We start from the raw sequence: 22,557 nt of genomic DNA, 5'->3' as shown, positions 1-22,557 counted from the left end.
TGAGCCATGTAGAGTATGTCTGTCCCAAGTAATAAATAGATACACAAAGATTCTCAAAGGCCCTGGAAGAAAAATTTCAGAAAGTTATATATATCTAAAACACTGTATTTACTTTCTCCAAACACAAAGACTCAAGTAAAAACTGACTTTTTGAGAAACTTAACACATATTAGTTTTATAGTCTACAATAGGAAGCAAATATATGCCAAAGGACAAATGAGCCTGAGTTGAATCCTGGTTTAGTTATTTAGTCACTGTGTGACCTTTTGTGAATCATTCAGCTTCACTGGGCTATATCTTGCTTATCTATAAAATATGGGTGCTAATACTTCCTCATAGAGTAAGTCAGTGAAGAGATTACATGTTTAAAGCACACCCCAAAATCCCAAATGGTACAAGGTCAATACTCCATAGACAGTAGCTCATTTTTTCTTTTGCGGATAACAAAGAGGCAGCATCATAAAGTAATGGCTAAGTTCAAATCCCAGCTATAAGACATTCAAACTATATGACAATGTGGAAACTATTTAACCCACATAGGCCAAAGATTTGTGTCTGTAAAAGAGAGATAATTAGAATATCATCCATGGAGAGCTGCTTTAAGAATTAAATTAACATGTAGGGCATCTGGGTGGCTCAGTCAGTTAAAGATCCAACTTCAACCCAGATCATAATCTTGCAGTTCATGAGTTCGAGCCCTGCATCGTGTTCTGTGCTGACTGATCAGAGTTGGAGGCTGCTTTAGATTCTGTGTCTCCCTCTCTCTCTTCCCCTTTCCCACTTGTGCTGTCTGTCTGTCTCTCTCCCAAAAATAAATAAACATTAAAAAAATTTTATAAGAAAAAAGAATCAAATTGCAAGTAATATGATGGTTCCTCTGAGAGATTGCTATATCCCTGGTACCTAGAACAGTACCTGCACCTGGTAAGTTTTCTTTAAATGTTAATTTAAAAAAAACTGAGTTAAATATATGTATCTCATATATCTCATGTTTAAGAGGTCATTGTAGGGGCACTTGGGTGCCTCAGTTGTTTGAATGTCCAATTCTTAGTTTCAGCTCAGGTCATGAGCTTACGGTTCCGTGAGTTCAAGCCTCACATTGGGCTCAGTGATGACAGCTCAGAGCCTACTTGGGATTCTCTCTCTCTCCTTCTCTCTCTTTCTTTCCCCTAGTCATGCTGTCAATCTCTCTCTCTCTCTCTCAAAATAAATAAATATACTTTAAAAATAAATAAAGGTCATTGTAGAAGTTTCGAGGGTGCAGCTTTGCTGTTTTTTTCCATCTGAGAGTTCTCTCCTTGTACATTTAGACGTTGTCCTTGTGCTCTTCAAGTTTTATTAAATGATGGATGTTCTCACTGTCATTGCAACCTCCAAGGTCTTGGCCTTTCCTGAACCGGGCTTTCCATGCATTGAGGCAGTAACTACAGCCCTACTACCGCACCACTCAATTCTTTACTCAAGAGAGACTGCTTATAAAGTCTGGCTCTGCAGAATCTTGAAGCCATTCAAATCTATTACAGAGACCTTTAGGGTATTTCCTGATAACATAGCGTGTGCTTTGGTGATTGTTTCTGAAAAGGCAATAGACTTGTAAGCGTTATATGTGTCATGCATATGGGAAGTATACGAAATATATTACTACTTCACTAGGGGCTCTCTTGACAATAATGTGAATTGCTGAGGGAATAGAAATAAATTCTTAAAGTGTTCTCTGACATCAAAGGTGACCGCTGGGCTTCAGGAAAAGGGTTCAAAGTAAGATTGACTTGTATAATTGACATATTCATAAGATCAACCTGCAAAGGTAGGCCAGGCATTCTTTCACTATCCAAGATGTAAGGGGATGATGAAGACCTGAATTCGAACAGCCAGAGTACAGATAAGGGCCTTAGCAGAACTGAGCTCCAGAAATACACAACTTTTAGCTGCTTCTGAAACCCATGGACACTCATACCTTCAGACCTATCTTTGAGTTCTGCTCTCTTAACCTAAAATGCCCTTCCTTCAGTTCTGTATTAAATCCTCCTACCCTGCACATGCTTCAAGAGTCACCTTAAATAAATCCCTTTCTGGCACACCCTGGTTTTCTTAGGTCATTTTTTTTCTCCCTTTCCTGCAGCAAAGATTTGATTTCACCTAGCATTGGAGTTTTTCAAGTGTGACTCTTTCTTTATCATAAGATAAAGGCAGGGACAGGGGAAATGACTTATATGGTGTCCCTCCACCTTGCTTAGCACAGTCAAACTGATTTTGTCATTTTCTTTTTGGTCTCAGTAGTTCCCATAAAAACTTACTCCCTGTGCAGCAATGCTATCTGAGTGGAAAGTTAATTGAATAAAATAATTTAGGACTCTGAACATTATTTAGGTAAATATGATACAGCAGAATAGTCAAATGTCATCTACAGCAGGAGTTTAATAAATGGTAGCTTAATATAGCAACATGGCCAACTGGAAATATTTATTTCAACATTTACACAGCATCTACACAGGCAAAAGCTATAGAAGTTTACATTCGACTGGGGGAATATATTACACTGAGGTCCAAAACTGCTAGCAAGAAAAAATATATATTTATGTATTTACAGTCTATATAGTAATTAACTGAGGAGAGTGGAATTAAAAAAAAAAACACACCAGAGAGATGGTGAATTTGGAACTGGGTTTTATTAGCTAAATACATACCACACAAGCCTATAGCCAAGGAGAAATCTGGGTCATCTCAACTAAATTCAATGACCACACAGATCATGTAACAAATATAATTATATTTTGGTAGTAGTCTAGATGTCTGGAGGTACCATTTTAATCATTAGTCCAGCTGGTTTGATAATACAGTATAGAAATATACTAAGGAAGTAGGTACAGCACTAAAGAGAGACAGCTACAGAAACTTTCTTATGGATTCTGAAACAGGAAAACAATGGCTACCAAGTTGTCCTTTTAATCTAATAGAATTTCATCTATCACTTGGGCCCAAGTTTCTTTTGGGTGCAATCTCAGTCTCCTGATGATAAAGTCTAAGAAACATGGTCAGTGGGAGAATGTCTACATTTATAATCAAGGCAGAAGTCTATATGAAATACAATTGCTTCTAATATTTTCTATCATTGATCACAAACTACAGAATGAATTAATGAGGGAATAGACAGTATGTGACCAGATGCCAGAAGTTCTGGACTCTGGACTGAGATCCACCCAGCCATGTGACTGTAGACACGTGGCTTAATATTGGTAAAGTTGTGAGAGCGTTATTTATTAAAATTATGATATCACAATATGTCTTTGCTTACCATGTCAAAGGTTGCAGTGAAAACCGAATGAAATAATGTAAGGAATAGTTTGGAAAACACTGAAAAATAAAAGAAGTATAAAATCTGATTTTTGTGGCTATGTTGCTATCAATAATGATAAAAATCCTTATTATAAAAGAGATAGTTTGAAATGTTGCAGAGACTAAATTAAACACGGCAAAGAAACTCATCTTTGTGCTTTGTGAATATATATCCTGTCACTTGCTACTACTCCAAATGATAGGTGAAAACCTTCGGTCAGAAGACAAATACGAAGAATTCTGAAACACAATTTAATGAAAACCACAACATGTTTCTATTGTCAGAGCCCAAAGCTTCAGCACAGCTAATTCTCGGTTTTGTTCTCAGAGGAACACTCCTAAAAGCTCCAGGCTGTTCGTTAACAGCAGATGTAGATATTTATAAACAAGAGCCATGTTAACGGAATAATTTTTCACAGATTACACCAAGGATCCCAAAGCAGGGTTCCAAGTGTTTACAGCCAGCACTCAGAGACACACTCTGTGGGGATACCATTCATTAAAGGCACTGCCTATGGACCAGAAAGGTAATCAGAAAATAATCCTCACCCCTCAGAATGCTGCCTTGCATTTGCCCCATACGCTACCATAGAAACACTCATATAAATGTTATCTGAAGGTCATAAAACACTCTCTGAAAGTAAACTTCACCCTGTGGGAAGTAAACTTTTAATGCACCAAATTCCATTTAGTGCCCTGCAGACAGGAATTCTGCAAAGAATATTCTGAAAAAAGGCAACTCATCTTTTATAGGTGAGTACTCTATCATAGAAACTCAGCAATGGAAAATCGGGTCTTCATTCTCCCAGGCCATCATGGTTTATGACTCTAAGAATGATGACTATTATCAAAATTTTAAAGATTCACAGGAATGGCCATTCTACAACCTCCTTTGGAAGAAAATTTCTATCATAAACACACTACCTTTAAAATTCTTCCGTGTTTAACCTTAGTCTTTCATAGTACAATTCTGGCTACATCTTTCTGTTTAAGTGAAGATACTCATTCATTCTTTTTTCATTCATTCATTCATTCTTCAACCAACAAATGTTTATTGAATGCCTATTATGGAAAACGTTATTGGTTGTAGTGTAAGAAATGTATGCGAATATGAGAAAAGATCTTCACTTTGTAGGCAACAACCTTGAACTCTATTTAGATAATTATGAAGAGCAATGTATAGAAACAGTTGCCAATTTGCAGAAAATATGGAGGACAGAGAAACATGTTCAACTGCCCCAAGAATAACACACAACTGATTTCATTTAAACTGATAAACCCTGTAGGTCAAATGCTCTAGGTTCTTCTCTCTGGTAGATATGTGAAAGGAAATAAAGTGATGGAAGACAACCTATTCATTAAAAGAAACCTAAAATCTATAACCAGTTTTATAACAAAAAACCAAGGCTAAACTAAAGTGTCTGGGGATGCACACTAAGTGATAACACCATTCAAAACACAAGGAGGGTATAGCTCAAAAGCCAAGATATTATTATTTATTGGGGGAATATAAAGGTTGAGATTGGGAAGTGGCCTCCAGGGGCCCTCTGGATGGCTGGCGGAGTTTTCTTTCTTAACTTGATGTTGCTTACATGTGCTTGCCTTAGAATAATTGAATAAGCCAGGTATTTCTTATGTGGTTTTCTGTATCTGTGTTTTATTTTTCCAGATGCATTTAGAATAACTCCTATTCTTTCCTAGTGATAGTAAAAAATTGCACAGCTACTTTGAAAAAGTTTGGCTGTTTCCTATAAAGTTAAACGTATGTTTCCTACATGTGTTTGTAATCCCATTCCGGGTTATTTCACCAAGAGAAATGAAAACACTAAAACTAGAGCATGAAAGCTGCAAGTTTATAGCAACTTTATACTCACCTAAAACTGGAAGAAACGCCTGAGTAGCTGCATGGAAAACAAATGTGTACATTTTTACATGGACTATTACTAAGCAGTAAAAGGGAATGAACTACTGACACACGCAGCAACAAGAACACATGTCAAAAGACTTATGAGGTGAAAAAAAACAGACACAGAAAGTTACTTGATAGATTAAATTATTTGATTTTCTGGAAAAGTCAAAACTATAGGGAAAGAGAGCTCAGCCATTGCCAGGGGTTTGACATATAGAGTTGGAACTGACAACAAAGGAAATAAGGGAACTTTCGAGGGGCAGGAAAATACGCTATACTTTGGTGGCAGTGGTGGTTATATGATCGGTGTATGTTTGTCAAAACTGATCAAACTGTACACCTACAAAATGGATTTTCTGTAAATCTGACCAAAAAGTGTATTTATTATTGAGAGTAAGAATGAATTTAGTTTCCAATTTTAAAATACGATGGATTCTGTATCCTATATTTTCTTTTTTTTTAATGTTTTGTTTAATGTTTATTTATTTTTGAGAGACAGAGAGACAGTGGGTGAGGAGGGGAGGGGCAGAGGGAGAGGGAGACACAGAATCTGAAGCAGGGTCCGGGCTCCGAGCTGTCAGCACAGAGCCCGACGCGAGACTTGAACCAATGAACCACAAGACCATGACCTGAGCCGAAGTCAGCTGCTTAACCAACTGAGCCACCCAGGTGCCCCATTTATTTATTTTCTTAAAAGAAAAAAATATGTTGAAGGTGGAGATAGTAACACAGTAAGAGTACAATGGGAAATTTAAAAAAAAGTTTAGAAGAGAGACTAAATCACTGTTTTTGTTTGTTTGTTTTTACTGATGGTTATTTCTTCACAGAAATTGTTGAAAAGTGAAAACAATTCTGGGTGTCATAAAGTTCTTTCTGTTCAGGCTTTTTCTGAGCCAGTTCAAATAAATCCTAAAGCAGACAACATCAGAGCCAGGAGCAATAATGGTTATGTCCACTGCAGAGGATTGTAGCTTCCCTTTGCCAGTCAAGTTCCTAAGTATACAATTTTGTCTGTCCTCAACAGAAATATTTCATCTGGGCATGGCAGTTTTCTAATCTTGATGTCTCCAGAGTCAAGTAACCAAAACAGACATGGCAAAAGCCCAACCGGCCCGCCTCCACCCCCCTCCCTTGCCCCTAGCTGCACAGTGATCACAATGTAGACAGTAAGAGAGTTCACTCCGGGTCCCCAACACAAAAGCCTGGTGGTTAGAACTTCAAGAAGGTCTGCTTACAACTTTACTCAAGTTTAAATACACTGTTTTTTAAAAATGGTAAGAAGCATTATAAAACTATAAGCAATTCAACTTTTTCACATTACAAATGAGCAAACTGAGTTCTAAAGAGATTGAATTGCTTAACCAAAGTGATTAAGGTAGATAGAAATGGATTAAGATAGGCAGAAGTGGAGCTAGAGGGGCACCTGGGTGGCTCAGTTTGCTAAGTGTCTGACTTCGGCTCAGGTCATGATCTCCCAGTTCGTGAATTCGAGCCCCATGTCAGACTCTGTGCTGACAGCTCAGGGCCTGAAGCCTGCTTCAGATTCTGTGTCTCTCCTCTGTCTTCCATTCATGCTTTGTCTCTCTCTCTCTCAAAAGTAAATAAGCATTAAAAATAAAATAAAATAAAATAAAATAATAAAATAAAATTAAAATAAAATAAAATAAAATAAAAAAGAAGTGGAGCTAGAACTATGTCCTAGAAAGTCCATTTAATAGGCTGTTGCTCTTTGAAATAAAAGTGAAACTATAGTCTGTGTTACTACTATTTTCTTTACCAGGGATAAATAATAGGCAATATAACTACTAAGTGTTCTACTCAACAATGTGTACCTCTATTAAGAATTTAGGAAACATCTGACAATGTCATAATATCATATGAGGAAACAGAAATACAAAGAAATTAAGGAATGATTATTATTAAGTTAGCACTTGCTCAGGGAGCTGAGGATGGTCTTTTCCCCCCAATTCTCTTGTAGTTGGTTTTAGTCTCCCTCTGCTTTGCTCAAGCAAGAGCTTAAACACTAGATCACTAAGATATAAACTTCTGACATCAAAACATAATCCATACTATGTGAACCAGGCATTTTAAAAGATGCTATTTAAAATCCTTCTTCCATCTGTGTGATTTGAAGAAAATTTATCATTTAGCCACCATTGCCTTCTCATTTTAAATTTCTAGTAGATTCTCTCAAAGTAGATGGAGAGACCTCCATTTTTAGGAAAAGTCTTAGCTCAAAATACTGCTGATAGTGTGGAAATAGCAAGTCCAAATCAATAGGAAATTGCCCTCTATATTCATCAGGAGGAACGAGACACACGAGAGAACCAGCCCCTGCGGCAGGTTAAAGTTGACACAGGTCTGAGATGGGAACAAATGTAGAAGAGGGAGCGAAGAGCTCTGTGCTATTGATTGTCCAAAGGTCAATTGACAGCTTTTTCTCATCTTGTTACATTTCACTCCTTCTAAAGATGTAGAGAAAATGTTCTTTTAATGTACCAGACAGATACAGAGGCAGAAGGGAATACGTGGGTAGAACATTTAAGGGCATATTATCCTCTTCTACACGCACTTCTAGGCCAGGTGCCTACAGCTTCCAAATGGGCAGCAAAAATGAACTCTAGGATTCCATAAAGTTTCTGAGAGCCGATAATGTGAAAGCAACCAGTGAACGAGTTAAGCAGTAAAACCATCTCAATTTACGTCTCCTTCAAGTTCAGCATGCCACCGACTGCACTTAAGCATAGCAATCAACTGTGATAGAAGAAATCCCAGTTATAGTAAGCAAAGAAATAGCTTCAAGGCAGCAGATAACTGTGCAGGGAGAGAAGGTCAGAACAGGTGAAGAGAAATCCTGGAGGTAGAGTGAAAGCTTGGACTCCATTTGGGTGATTTTTAACTACCCTTGCTTATTATGGGTGACAAAGCTTCACTGATCCCTTTACTTAAATTTACACTGCATACTGCATGGTGTAAATATGCACATACAAGCATGTGTGCGTGTGTGCGCACGCACACACACACACGGGGAACATTTCAAGGCTGTGGAGAAGCATTAACTGATTCCTGATGATGTTTTGAGGGTGATACCGGTTGCTAACAGTAGATAGTTTATAAAATACATCTTCCAGGTGGTAAGTCTACCAGGTTGATTCTAATTTAAAGCTCTAAACATACTGCAGCACAGAGCTGTCATATGATAACCATGTGCATTATTATTGTCAGTAGCCCTAGGTGATCAGTCCTTATTTCACCTGGCTTGATTCATGCTTTTGCATGATAACATGCCATTAACAAATACCAAGTTTGGCTGTCTTAAATTTAGATAAAATTTCCCTTTATTTACAGCTAAGCTATAAATGTGGGGTTTTTTTTTTTTTGTTCGTTTATGGACATAAGTCTTCCCCATCTGGAGTCTACATTTTGTGAGGACACATACTGTGTTCTATTTTATTGTATACACAATAAAAATGGTCGATTGGCAGATAAGAGCAGCAGCTTTCAGCAATAATCTGCACATTGACTGTACTGTTTCCAAAGGAACCTACTCAAATACAGGTGCAAATCATGCATGGGTGACATGATATCAGTACTCTGTATTGCGTCTTTCTTCACAAATCTTTTATTTTAAGTTATTGTTCTTTAACCTCAATAAAGCCCACCTGGTTGGAGAGAGTGTTCCGTAAGTGCTTCTCTAGGTGCATCTAAGGGATGCACAACCACCTCTTTTGCTCAAGGTAATGACGCCGGGGGCTCCAAGACTAATCATGTTTACACAGGAGGGAAGGCAGCGACACAGCCTCACTCACCTCATTACCTCGGCCAGCTAGAGATGCACACTTCAAAGGAACAGTGAAAGGGAGGGTAGAGACAGCATGGAATTGTGGAAGGGTGACCACAAAGCCAAGAAGAGTGGGGCATAAAGCCCAAGCCATGTATACTGTAGAGATGACAAGTTAAATAATCATTATGACATCTGGAAAGCAGCTTTGATTTGTATCACCAAATATCAAGACAAGGAAGCCACTTATCGCTAAGTACCACCCTACCGACACACACCTTCATCTATGACAGCAGTTTAATTTGGAAGCACCTTCCTCATCTCCATATGTATATTAAGGATGTAAGGGGTCTGAATCCAGCTTGTTACGGCTGCCCGAATCATCCTCAAAGCAGACAATTCATGATTTATGGGCTTCAAGCCGATATGTAATCTATGGTCACATCTCTCTCCCTTTTTTTTATTGGCCAAATTTTGGATTACTGCTGATCATTATCCCCAATCAGAGGTCAGGAGGGAAGGGGTAGGGATTATAAATGAAGGTTTGGTGGCCTCATAAAAAGAATTACTCATTCAAACGTTTTTATAGATTTTTATCACCTAAGTGATCCCATTACTCATTACCACAGATAATCACAATGTTCAGGTTTCCTGGTGCCTTTAAGCCACCACATCACCTCACTGAAACTGCATGAAATCAAGCCCTGGACTGATTATCCTGCAGTACTCATTCTGCCACCTGAACTCTACTTCGCACAGACACTCATTGTCCCAGCGTCTACCTTGATCATCCGCTTTCCTCTCCAATGCCTCACCTCATCTTGAATCTGAGACTCAGTATCTCCTTTACTACTGTTCACATGGCCCCATGGTGATAACACCATCATCTATACGAGGAAAATACTGCTCACAGCTCCATGCTCCTAGCATCTCCTGCCTCTGTGCTCCAGGTTAATAAAACAGGTATTAGAAAGATGCAACACATGTATATTTAGATGTTGCTATGAACTTGCGGTACAGTGTCTGACTTGAGAACCGTGAGCATGGGAGTTCTAGTTTACTCATTATCATTTAGGCACAAATCCAGCATTTCTCTTTCACATACTGTGATCTTCATCAATTCCTTAACTTTGTAGACATTAAGTGAGATCACAGAAGTACCAGTGCTTTTAAGAATTAATCCTAATCTATACCATTTTGGACCACTGTTTATTACACCCTCCAGTGCCATCTCTGAAGGATGTGTTCTGGTTGGAGTTTGTTACCAGAGATAGTGTCTGTCTCCCTGAGAAGTGGTAACCTTTGTCTTTGTCTAGGTTATAATAATTATGTATGCTGTTATATCTTCCTTTTGATGTTGTCCACCAGGAATCTTAGAGGTAAATCAAATGCTCACTCTCAGAAAACATGTCAGGCCATGTCAGAATGATCATTTGCCACAAAATCCTTTTATGGCTTTTATTTTCTATTATTATTTTATTAGTCTTACTGTAAAACTACCTTCCATTGTGAGCTACTTTGCATCCTTTGAAAAGGTGCGTTACTAGCATTATTTGTCAAAGTAAACTCATCCCATAAGTAATACTCAAAGTAAATCTTCATCTCAGATAGCATGATATACAAAATAAACTCACTGACTCATTGACCCAGGGAAAAGGAGGAGAAAACTATCAATATACATATGGGCATTTAGATGCTGACCAAGTCCAAAGGTGAGGAGCTATACACATGCTCTGTACAATGGAGAATTTCACAAAGACTTAAGTTATAGTAGCAAGATTGTTTAAGTAAACATAACTAGAAAATATCTCATAAAAATGGTTTAGTGGTTCTACTTAAATCATTGTGTAACTATCTTATCTGTGACATATGCTTCCCGCTCCCCAACCCCCATCGAATGCTGAATTACATTAGTTCTCTGGCTGTAACTGGACTTGAACTTTTCAGTTCCAATGAAGCTTTACATTAGGAAACTGATTATAGTGGGGGGAAATGCAGTATACAGAACCAACCACTATTTGTTCTACATATAATTATCTTCTCTTTCAGCCGAGGATGTAGGCTTGGCTCTTGTGCGACTCAAATCTGTATGGATGTCGTCTGATTTACGGCAGATGACCTGGCATCATATGAAAATAATTTACTGTGCCATATGTCTCACGCTCTGTAAATCAGTAGCTTGAATACAGAGACATCTCAATTAGACAGTGCAAGAAGGGAAGGGTAATCTGCCTCCTCCTTTCCTATATCATTAAAATGGCAAGTCTTACAAAGCAGTGCTTGTTTTAGAGTTGCTTCAAAAGTGGGGCCTGGATCTATTATTTCAAGTTGGGAGACATAAAGTGAGAGTTGCCATCAAACCAAATGAAAAACTGAGCACAAGGTTGTATAAGTAATAGCCTGTGAGGGGTGGGACATGCATTTGTTAAACTATTGATTGGTGCATTTCTACAGCACCTGTGTATTACCATGGGTTCAGAGAGGGGAACAGGGTGTTAAATTATGACTCTGTACACAGAGGAGACATCCATCCTTTCTAACCTGTTCCTCTAAGAAGACTCTAAACCAAAGTCACAAACATTCATTGGGTTAGTCACAATGAAATAAATCATCTGGAGCCTCAATTTCGGTTTCTCCTTGCAATGCGTCCCAAACTTACGCGATCCTCATAAAAGCTTCATCAGGCAGCCAGATTATCTACCACCGGTCACATCTGAATCCCAAAATTAAACAAGATCTACACAGAGTGCTCAGAAAAGTTTTAAGGCAAATCCTCAAACTTGATTCGGCCTGGGATAACCTCATAAGGGAAAAAAAAGGCAAAATTAATTCCCTGATTTTGCAAACGGTGAAATGAAATACAGAAATGAAAGTAAATCATCTTTCACAGAGTTCCCTTATCTGCTTCCAGGAATGGAACTGCACAAGTCCATGTTTTTTCCAGGGAATTGAATAGATTTTAAATAACAGGTTGAACCTCCACCTGGTCCCATAGTAATTGGAAGTTGAAAGATTCTGACTGTGTGGGATTAAACCTATCAGAATCCTCCTTTCAAATTCAAGTTACATCTCTTGAAAGGAAAGAAACACATTGATTTTGCTTTTTTATAACCATTGGTAAATGTTTCCTTTCAGTACTGAGTAAGGGCTTACTGAGTAAGTAGGTTCACATTCTCTGTCCACCTTAAAATAGAATTACAGTGACCGGTAAGCTTTCATCCTCCTGGCTGGTCTTCTGCAAGGCATCCTACAGGCCACTGGGCGACCACATCTTCCGGAGAGATCCCACAGAAAGCCATCAGGGAAGAAAAGACAACCAGATCCAATAAAGCCAAGACTATGTGAGGTGCGAATAGTAAGTTTGAGCAAAATGCTATACGATGGCTGGGCCAGAAGAGGTCTCAGCTGTGGGTATATTAGCTTCTCACATTCAAGAGAAGCTTTCACAGGGGAAATTCTAGCACAAGTGCTGTTGGTGCAGGAAGAGATGCACCTCGGAAGCAAGGGGCTCCGTTGAGAGGAGTACCTGGAGAACTGCTGCTGCAGGCCACGCATCTGAACTCTGCTGCGCTCGGACTCCAGCGTCACCTCCTGCAGCCGCTTCTCACTCTGAAGACGTAAGTGTCTCTCCTCTTCCAATTCATGCATCAGCTTCTCATGCTAGAAAAGGCACAAAGGGAATGACTTTTCAGAAGGTGTTTCTTAATTACTACGAGAAGGAAATAATTAGTAATAGCTGTCAGTTACTAAGTGCCAACTTGGACTTTATATATAAATTAATTTCATCCTCATTACAACCCCATCAAGTCGGTTCTATTATTAACCTCTTATTATAGATAAGAAAACTAAGGATCAGAGACATCTAAGTAATTTGTCATAAAACCAGAAGGTAGTAGTATTCAATCCTGACTGATTTGTCTCTGATGCTGGAAGAATTTTCACTAAACCAAGTGGCTTCCTGTGCAGATATGAAGATCTATGACCCAACAATACTATCAAATATGTTGTAATTCAAGTAATGATGAGTAAGATCATTAGTAGGCTGTTCAGAATTATTTCATCCCCTCAATGTCTGGTGTATGCTTTTAAAGAAACATAACTGATTTTTTAAATTTACCATCTTAACTATTTAAAAACATTTTTAAGTTTATTTATTTTTGAGAAAGAGAGAGAGAGAGATGGAGGAAGGAAGGGAGAGAGAGAGAAGAGAGAGCAGAAATAAGCGAGGGAGGGGGGAGGTGCCAGAGAGGGAGGGAGAGAGAGAATCACAAGTGGGCTCCACACTGACATCATGGAGCCCAATGTGGGGACCTAACCTATGAAACATGACATCATGACCCGAGTTAAAATCAAGAGTCAGATGCTCAACCAACTGAGCCACCCAGGAGCTCTGAGACATAACTAATATTTATATGATGACCTGAAATTTCAACTTAATTAGCCCATGAAGTTAATGAGAATAAGGTTAAATAATTAGTTTCTATTTGTCTAATTAGGTTTTCACAGATAAAAATATGCTAAACCACCCACTTTATTTATTATCCCAGAAAACGAACCCATTTACAAATGGAAATCAGGTTTCAAAGGACTAGAAGAACCAAAACTAGGTGGTTCAGCAAAAACTCATCCCCAGAACAAGGAGTCAAGTGGGCAAAAGAGTAGGGGAACTCTAATCTTGCCTCAGCCCTTGAACACAGCTAGATGAATATCAAATCAGTGTGAACACCCAAGAAATCAGTCTGAGGGCTGAGAAAACACAACTGCACAACTAGAGGTAGAAATATGGCCGTATCATGGAAAGTAGGAGCTGCAGAGAGTTGACTTGGGGGAGAAAAAAACTGTGGGTACTATGATGGGGAGGGAGCACTGACCAGAGAGAGAGAGAGAGAGAGAGAGAGAGAATGAAAGCATGCACAGGGGACTTCACAAGAAAAACTCTTCCCCAAAACCACTGCCTGGGAAAAAGAGAGGGGATGAATTCCACAGGTTTTCTAAGGAGCAGAGCACAGCATCTGAAGATGTGGAGATCAAAACCGTTGCCAGGGTTGTGCCTGGTGCGCTTGGTGGTACCCAGGTGGGGAAGGAAGGTGGAGACCCAGATGTGGGCAGTGTGGTCTGAGGCTCCCCTGGGTCACAGGCAAAGAAACAGTTCTCCTACTTGAATGCATCTGGGAGTGGAGGCATGGCCTCTGTGGGAGCAAAGGACTTGATGGCACCAACCTGCTGCCCTATTTCCCAGCACAGGAACCAAGACACTGGGTGAGAACAGCAAACCTCAGTGTTGGCTTTGTGCTGCACTTTACCATAAACTCTGAACAACTGACCAATTGTGTAACTGATTTCTGAGACAAACCAGCACTGGACACTGCCCAGTGAGACCCTTCCTCAGAGGATCAGTGCAGGTCTGTAACCAGCGAATCTCTAAAATTTGAAGTTCGTAAACCCAGCCATGTACCTGTGATAAAACACAGGAGTACCGTGCCACTTGGCAGGCAGACACCAAGCGTGGAGGCAGAGTAAAGGCACGGATCTGGCAGAAGCCAGGGACACAAGAAAGCTGACTGTCTGCTCTTCTGTGGGGGCTTCCTGCTGAGTGGTGGGCATCTGTCCACATGGGGACATGACAGAGTGGTGTGATCCCATTTTGCCCCATGCTCACGGCACTGACCAACCTCAGTGAGCTAAGCACTCCACCCCGTGGAGATGGGAACACTCAGGCCAAGCTCCGCCCTCTGGCCACACAGGGGCATCTCCACTAGTTCAAATCCTCCTGAGAATCAGCACAGCAGGTCCCACCCCTAGACCAGTAAAAATTTTACCCTTTGTACACCAAGTCTACTGCTCATAGAGTTCTGTAAAGTTTCAGCTCTAGGAGAAATAGCATTTAGCTTCTTTTTTTTTTTTAATCTAGCTTCCTTAAATTTTTAAAAATGTTTTCTTTTTTATTTTTGAGAGACAGAGACAGACAGTACGAGCAAGGGAGGGTCAGAGAGAGAGGGAGACACAGAATCCGAAGCAGGCTGCAGGCTCTGAGCTGTCAGCACAGAGCTCGACGCGGGGCTTGAACCCATGAACCATGAGATCATGACCTGAGCCGAAGCTGGATGTTTAACTGACTGAGCCACCCAGGTGCCCCAAATCTAGCTTCTTTAAACAAGCGACCAAAACACACCTAGGATCTAGTTTCCCTTTTTCTGTGGGGGTGGGGTACGGTACTTCTTCTTAATATAGGAATTATTTTCAGGAACAAAAATACAATAGGCTATCCTAACAATCACACACACTCAAAAATAGTGACCCAGACAAAATGAGAGGATGGAGCAATTAACCCGAAAATAAAGAACAGTAAGTAGTCATAGTCAGAAATTTAATTATACATTAAAAACAAGTAAGATGTCTGAACCAGAATTTAAAACAATAACCATAAATATACTAGCTGGGTTTGAGGAAAGCATAGATGACACTAAAGAACCCCTTAATAAATAGATAAAAGAACAAAAACTAGTCAGACTGAAATAAAAATTGCTATACCTGAGATTCAAAACTGAATGGGTGCAATTACAACCAAGAAGGACAAAGTGGGGAAACAAATCATTGCTGTAGAGGAAAAAATTATAGAAAATAATGAATCTGAAAAAGAAAAAGAAAAGTATTGGAGCACAAATATAGACTTAGGGAAATCAGCAACTCCTTTAGTAATAACATTCATATCAGGGCAGTCCCAGAAGAAGAAGAGAAAGAAAAAAACCCAGAAGATTTATTTGAGCATGTTATAGCTGAAAACTTTCCTATCTGGAGAAGGAAGCAGACACGAAAATCCAAGAAGCACAGAGAACTCCCATTAAATTAAACAAAAGTCTACCATCAGCAAGACGTATAGTCAAATTCAAAAAATACACAGACTAGGAAAGAAGCCTGGGAGCAGAAAAGGGAAAAAAAGCCCTTAACCTGTCAGGGAAGATAGATCAGGTTCATAGAAGATCTGTCCACAGAAATTTGGCAGGCCAGAAGGGAGTTTCATGATATATTCAACATATTGAGTGGGAAAAATATGTGTCCAGGAAAATATTATCCAAAAGGATATCATTCAAATAGGATAAAGAGTTTCCCAGACAAATAAAACTAAAGGAGTATGTGACCACTCAAGCAGCCCTGCAAGAAATATTAAAGACGACTCTTTGAGTGAGGAAAAAGACCAAAAGCAACAAAGACTAGAAAGGAATAGAGAACATCACCAGAAACACCCATCCTTCAGATAACACAATAGCAATAAATTCATATCTTTCAATAATCACTCCAAACAAAAATGGACTAAATGCTCCCATCAAAGGACTTAGGGTATCAGAATGAATTTAAAAAAATAAAAATAAAAAATAAACCACAAGGCCCATCTATAAGCTGCCTAGAAGAGACTCATTTTAGACCTAAGGACATCTGTAGATTGAAAACGAAGGGATGGAGAACTATTTATTATGCTAACAGAAGCTGGAGTAGCCATATTTATATAAGACAAACTAGATTTTAAACCATGTACTGTAATAAGATGAAAGGCATTATATCATAATTAAGGGGTCTGTCCATCAAAAAATCTAACAATGGTAAACATGTATGTGCCCAAATTGTAAACACCTAAATATATAAAACAATTAATAACAAACACAAAGAAACTCATTGATAATAATACAAAAATAGTAGGAAACTTTAAAACCCCACTGACAGCAATGGACAGTCATCAAGCAGAAAATCAACAAGTAAAGAAAAGCTTTGAATGACATAATGGACTAGATGGACTTAACAGATATATTCAGATCATTTCATCCTAAAGCAGCAGAATAAACATTCTTATTCAGTGTACATGGAACATTCTCCAGAAGAGATCACATACAGGTCACAAACCAGCCCTCAACAAGCACAAAAAGATCAAGATCATGCCATGCATATTTTCAGACCACAACACATGAAACTTGAAGTCAAACACAAGAAAACATTTGGAAAGACCACAAATGCAAAAACATTAAAGAACATACTACTAAAGAATGAATGGGTTAACCAATAAATCAAAGAAGAAATAAAAAAAAATACATGGAAGCAAATAAAAATGAAAACATTACAGTCTAAAACTTTTGGGACGCAGTAAAGACAGTCCTAAGAGGGAGGTACACTGCAATCCATGGCTACCTAAGGAAGGAAGAAAAGTTCTCAAATATACAACCGAATCTTACACTTCAAGGAGCTAGAAAAGAAACAAAATAAAACTTAAAGTCAGCAGAAGAAGGGAAATGACAAATATTGGAGCAGAAATAAATGATATAGGGGGAAGAAACGCGATACACAAAAAAAAGAACAACTAAGAACAGAGTCTTCAAAAGACTGAATAAAAGTGCCTAGCCATACTTAACTAAAAGAAAATAGTTAGGACCCAAAAAGACAATCATGAATGAAAGGGGAGAGACAACTAATACCACAGAAATACAAACAAATATAAGATAATACTATGAAAAAATATAGGCCAACAAACTAGGAAATCAGAAAAAAATGGAAAACTTCCTAAAAACATACAAACTACCAAAACTGAAGGAAGAAATAGAAAATTTGAACAGACACATAAGCTGCAAAGAAATTGAAGCAGTAATATAAAAAGAAATCTCCCAATGAAGTCCAGGGCCAGATGACTTCCCAAGGGAATCCTACCAGACATTTAAAAAAGAGTTAATACGTATTCTTCTCAAACTGTTAAAAAAAAAAAAAAAAAAAAGGAATGTAAGGTAAACTTCCAAACTCATTCTAAGAGGCCAGTATTACATTGATTCCACAACCAGAAAAAGACCCCACTAAAATGAGGATCCTCATGAACATGGATTGCAAAAATTCTCAACAAGATACTACCAAATCAAATCCAACAGTACTTTAAAAGAATTATTCACCACGATCAAGTAGGATTTATCCCTGGGCTGCAGGGCTGGTTCAATATTTGCAAATCAATCAATGTGATACACTACATTAATAAAAGAAAGAATAAGAACCACAGGATCCTGTCAATAGATGCAAAAAAGGCATTTGATAGCATTTGAAATCATCCATTCTTGATAAAAACCTTCAACGAAGTAGGTACAGATGGAACATATCTCAACACGTAAAAGCTATATATAAAAGACCCACAGCTAATATCATCCTCAATGGGGGAAAACTGAGAGTTTTTCCTCTATAGTCAGGAATAAGACAAGGATGTCCATTCTCACCATTACTATTTAACATAACACTGGAAGTCTTAGCCTCAGCTATCAGACAACAGAAAGAAATAAGGTCATCTAAATCATCAAGGAAGAAGTTAAACTTTCACTATTGCAGATGACATGATACTCTAAGTTGAAAACTTAAAAAGACTTTTAAAAATTGCTAGAACTAATACATGAATTTAGCAAAGTTGCAGAATATAAAATCAATGTACAGAAATCTGTTGTATTCATATACACAGGTAATAAAACAGCAGGAAAAGAAATTAAGGAATCAATCCCATTTACAATTGCACCAATAACAATAAGATGTTTATGAATAAACCTAACCATAGAGGTAATAGATCTGTACTCTGAACACTACAGAACAGTTATGAAAGAAACGGAAGAGGAAGCAAAGAAAAGGAGAAAACTCCATGCAGATGGCTTGGAAGAACAAATATTGTTAAAACCTCTATAGTACCCTGAGCATTAGACCTATTTAATGCAATCCCTATTAAAATACCACCAGCATTTTTCAAGAGCTAGAACAATTTAGAACAAACAACAAACATTTAGGACAAACAATTCTAAAATGTGTATGGGGCCACAAAAACCTGGATAGCCAGAGCAATCCTGAGGGAGGCGGGGTGGGGTGGGAGGAAGCAAAGCTGGAGGCATCATGATTCAGGATTTACATAACAAAACTGTTGTCATCAACACAGTATGGTACTGGCACAAAAACAGGCACACAGATCAATGGAACAGAATAGAAAACACAGAAATGAGCCCACAACCACATGGTCAACTAATCTTTAAGAAAGCAGGAAAGAATATCCAATGGAAAAAAGACCTCTCTTCCACAAATGGCACTGGGAAAACTACAACATGCAGAAGAATGAAAATGGACCATTTTCTTACACCATACACAAAAATAAATTCAAGATGGATGAAAGACCTAAATGTGAGACAGGAAACCACCAAAATCCTAGAGGAGAAAATAGGCAGCAACCTGTTTGACCTTGGCAGGAATAACTTCTTACTAGACATATCCCCAGAGGCAAGGGAAACAAAACCGAAAAGGAACTATTGGAAATACATCAAGATAAGCTTCCACATAGCAAAGGGAACAATCAATAAAACTAAAAGGCAGCCTATGGAATGGGATTTGCATTTGCAAATGACATATGTGATAGAGGGTTAGTATCCAAAATATACAAAGAACTTCTCAAACTCAACATCAAAAAAGAAAAGAAAAGAAAAGAAAACCCAGTTAGAAATAGTCAGAAGGCATGAATAGATATTTTTATTAAAAAGACATCTGGATGGCCAACAGACACATGAAAAGATATTCAACATCACTCTTCATCGGTGAAATAAAAATCAAAACCACAGTGAGATACAACCTCACACCTGCCAGAATGGCTAAAATTAACAACTCAGGAAACAACAGATGTTGGCGAGGATGCAGGGAAAGGGGAACCCTATGACACTTTTGGTTGGAATGCAAATTGGTACAGCCATTCTGAAAAACAGTATGGAGGTTCTTCACAATCTTAAAAATAGAACTACCCTACAACCTATGGATTGCACTGCTAGTAATTTACCTAGAGTATACAAAATTGCAAATTTAAAGGGATACATGCTTCCCAATGTTTATAGCAACATTATCAACAATAACCAAATGATGGAAAGAGCCCAAGTGTCTACTGACTACTGAGTGCATAAAGAAGATGTGGCGCGCGCAAACACACACACACACACACACACACACACACACACACACACACACATACGCAATGAAGAATATTACTCTCCCATGAAAAAAAAGAAATCTTGCCATTTGCAATGATACAGATGGAGCTAGAGCAAAATAAATCAATCAGTATAAGGCAAATACTACATGATTTCACTCATATGTGGAATTTAAAAAACAAAATTGATGGAACATATGGGAAGTAGGGGGAAGAGAAGATAAACCACAAGAAACAATGATAAAGAACAAACTAAGGGTTGATGAAGGGAGGTGGGTGGGGAATGGGCAAAATGGATGATGGACAATAAAGGTCACTTGTGGCTGTTATATATATAAGTGATGAATCAGTAAATTCTATTCCTAGAGCCAATATTATACTATATGTTAACTAACTAGAATTTAAATAAAAATTTCTAAAGAAAAAAAATTCCCAGAACTGGTAAAAAGTATGCAAACTCAGATCCTCCTGACATTACGGGTTCACCCAGGTTAATGTATTTTTTTTCTTGTTTTTGTTTTACTGCTGTTACTACTTTTTATTTTTAGCATGTCATTCTATTATGGCTAAGGTTGCTACTAAATTAAGAACTTTGCAGGCAGAATAGACACTGTACTATAAAAACCAAAGAACAACTCAATGCCTGATTTTGAGGAATGCACATTCTTACAAGGGAAGAAGGAAAGCAGAGAGTGCAGGCTCCAAACAGAACAAGGTGACTGTGAATATAGATTACCCAGAATGGAATGTGATTCACCCCATGGGGCATATTCACCAGGAATGGTAGGAGGGGTGGAATTTCTCTAGTTCTGATTCATGGGGGGAAAGTTCTCCTGAGCATCATGAAAGAAGCACTTGATTATGATCTGGAAATAAATCAAGATTTTCTAAATTTCTAAATAATCTAAATTATTTATGCATTCCCTTTCCTGTATACCTTGGTCACGCCCTTCCTTCTACTTAACAAGCCCTCTCAGGTCTCTTTATTCAAAATTAGGGAAACTTCCAGGTTCAGCTTTGAGCCACGTCTCTAGAACTTCCCCACATCACTTGATTGCTGTCTCCCTTCCCTGATTTCCACAGCACCTACACCCTTTATCAACCTGTAGGCTCTTACTTACTTTCTTCTATTATTATTTTTCCTGTGCATTTATCATGATTCTCCACCTACATAAACATCTGTTGGAGATTAGGACTACATCTAATGTGCATATGTGGTTTTGTACTTAGCATACTGGAGATGTTTTGCTTATTGATTCTGGAGCTGGCCTTTAGCTAAGTCAGGCCTATAACTTCTGTCTCAAACTCTTTGGGGATCCATTTTTAATCTCCATAAACTCAGTTACTTCTGTCAGATTCAAAAAAAGTAAAACAAAATCAAGTCTTTATTCTTGCATGTTCCTGCAATCTTTGGAAAAGAAGAAAAACAGTTTAAAAAGAGAAAAATGCTAACTAAATTCACATCTATATAGAAATAGAATGGCAAAGTTTATATTATGTACATTTTATTATTTATTTTATTATTTCACTACTTTTATTCCTTTCCTTATTTATATTCTATTACCTATATTTCACCACAATAAAAAGATGAAAATAAAATCTACTCTGTTATTATACATAATCAACACTCTTCTCTGTATAAACTCACTGGACCAAAAGGAACATGGATAAGTCAACTATATTATACACTTGGCAAGACTATGCTTTGACTCCTAAACCAAACAAACCAAATGGTGTAGGTTAAATAGTTAAAAAAGCACATCCTGTGAAAAAGGTGAAGTTTAGCAGAGAAGACAGCATCGCTTCCTCCTTCACAAATAAAGAATGTTACATAGATTCACTGTCATATTGAAGAATCTGCAAAATCTAATAAGGGAGCACATTTTCCATATGAATAACCTTTTCTGTTCAATGTGTTAATGCCTTTTCAAACAGAAGGAAAATGATACCCTTACAAAACAGAGGAAGTCCTAGGGAATTCTAGGACTAATGAGGCAAAAGTTGTTTACTAAAATATATTCACTTTAAATGGTGTGTATTTCAATTAAACCATCAAAGCTTGACTATAAGGCACATCTACTTTCTAAATGTAGGAAGAAAAATTTTTACCCAAATTATAAAACATGGATAAAAATAACAACAGAATGTGTCAATGGACTGGCCAGATTTCCTGCTTGCTTGCTTGCTTCCTTCCTCCCTCCTTCCTTCCCTTTCTTTTTCTTTCTTTCTTTTATTCTTTCTTTCTTCCTTTCTTTCTTTCTGTCTCTCCCTTCCTTGCTTCCTTCCTTCTTTCCTTCCTTCCTTCCTTCCTTTTCTTTCTTTCTTTTGTAATAGCTATATCCTGGCCATAAACTAATTTGTCCCCAAAGTACTTTTGATTTTACCCTATAGGTTTGCTCTAGATCTTTTACAGCAGGGAATTTCAGAAGTGAGAGACGCAGAATAGCTGAGTGTTATTTACATGGTGCTGCTAGGTTCAGAAGAGCAGTAAGTAAAACACCTATCACAGATATCTGGGTTACATGATCGGATGTGGCTAATTTCTGTGACATCTCTCTTTCCATC

At 38.1% G+C, this 22,557-nt stretch overlaps 1 protein-coding gene across 1 annotated transcript in view; it reads right to left on the bottom strand.

The window, feature by feature from the left end:
- NCKAP5 (NCK associated protein 5) overlaps positions 1–22,557 on the bottom strand; it is an 857,737-nt gene that overhangs the window by 410,415 nt on the left and 424,765 nt on the right. The window contains exon 5 of the mRNA XM_029934682.1: positions 12,553–12,686. Coding sequence (XP_029790542.1) covers positions 12,553–12,686 — 134 coding nt within the window. The remainder of the gene's footprint in view (positions 1–12,552; positions 12,687–22,557) is intronic.

The sequence above is a fragment of the Suricata suricatta genome, chromosome 3, assembly GCF_006229205.1.
Source record: "Suricata suricatta isolate VVHF042 chromosome 3, meerkat_22Aug2017_6uvM2_HiC, whole genome shotgun sequence".
Taxonomy (NCBI): Eukaryota; Metazoa; Chordata; class Mammalia; order Carnivora; family Herpestidae; genus Suricata; species Suricata suricatta.
The sequence above is the reverse complement of the archived record's forward strand: the minus strand, read 5'-3'. Positions and strand labels throughout refer to the sequence as shown.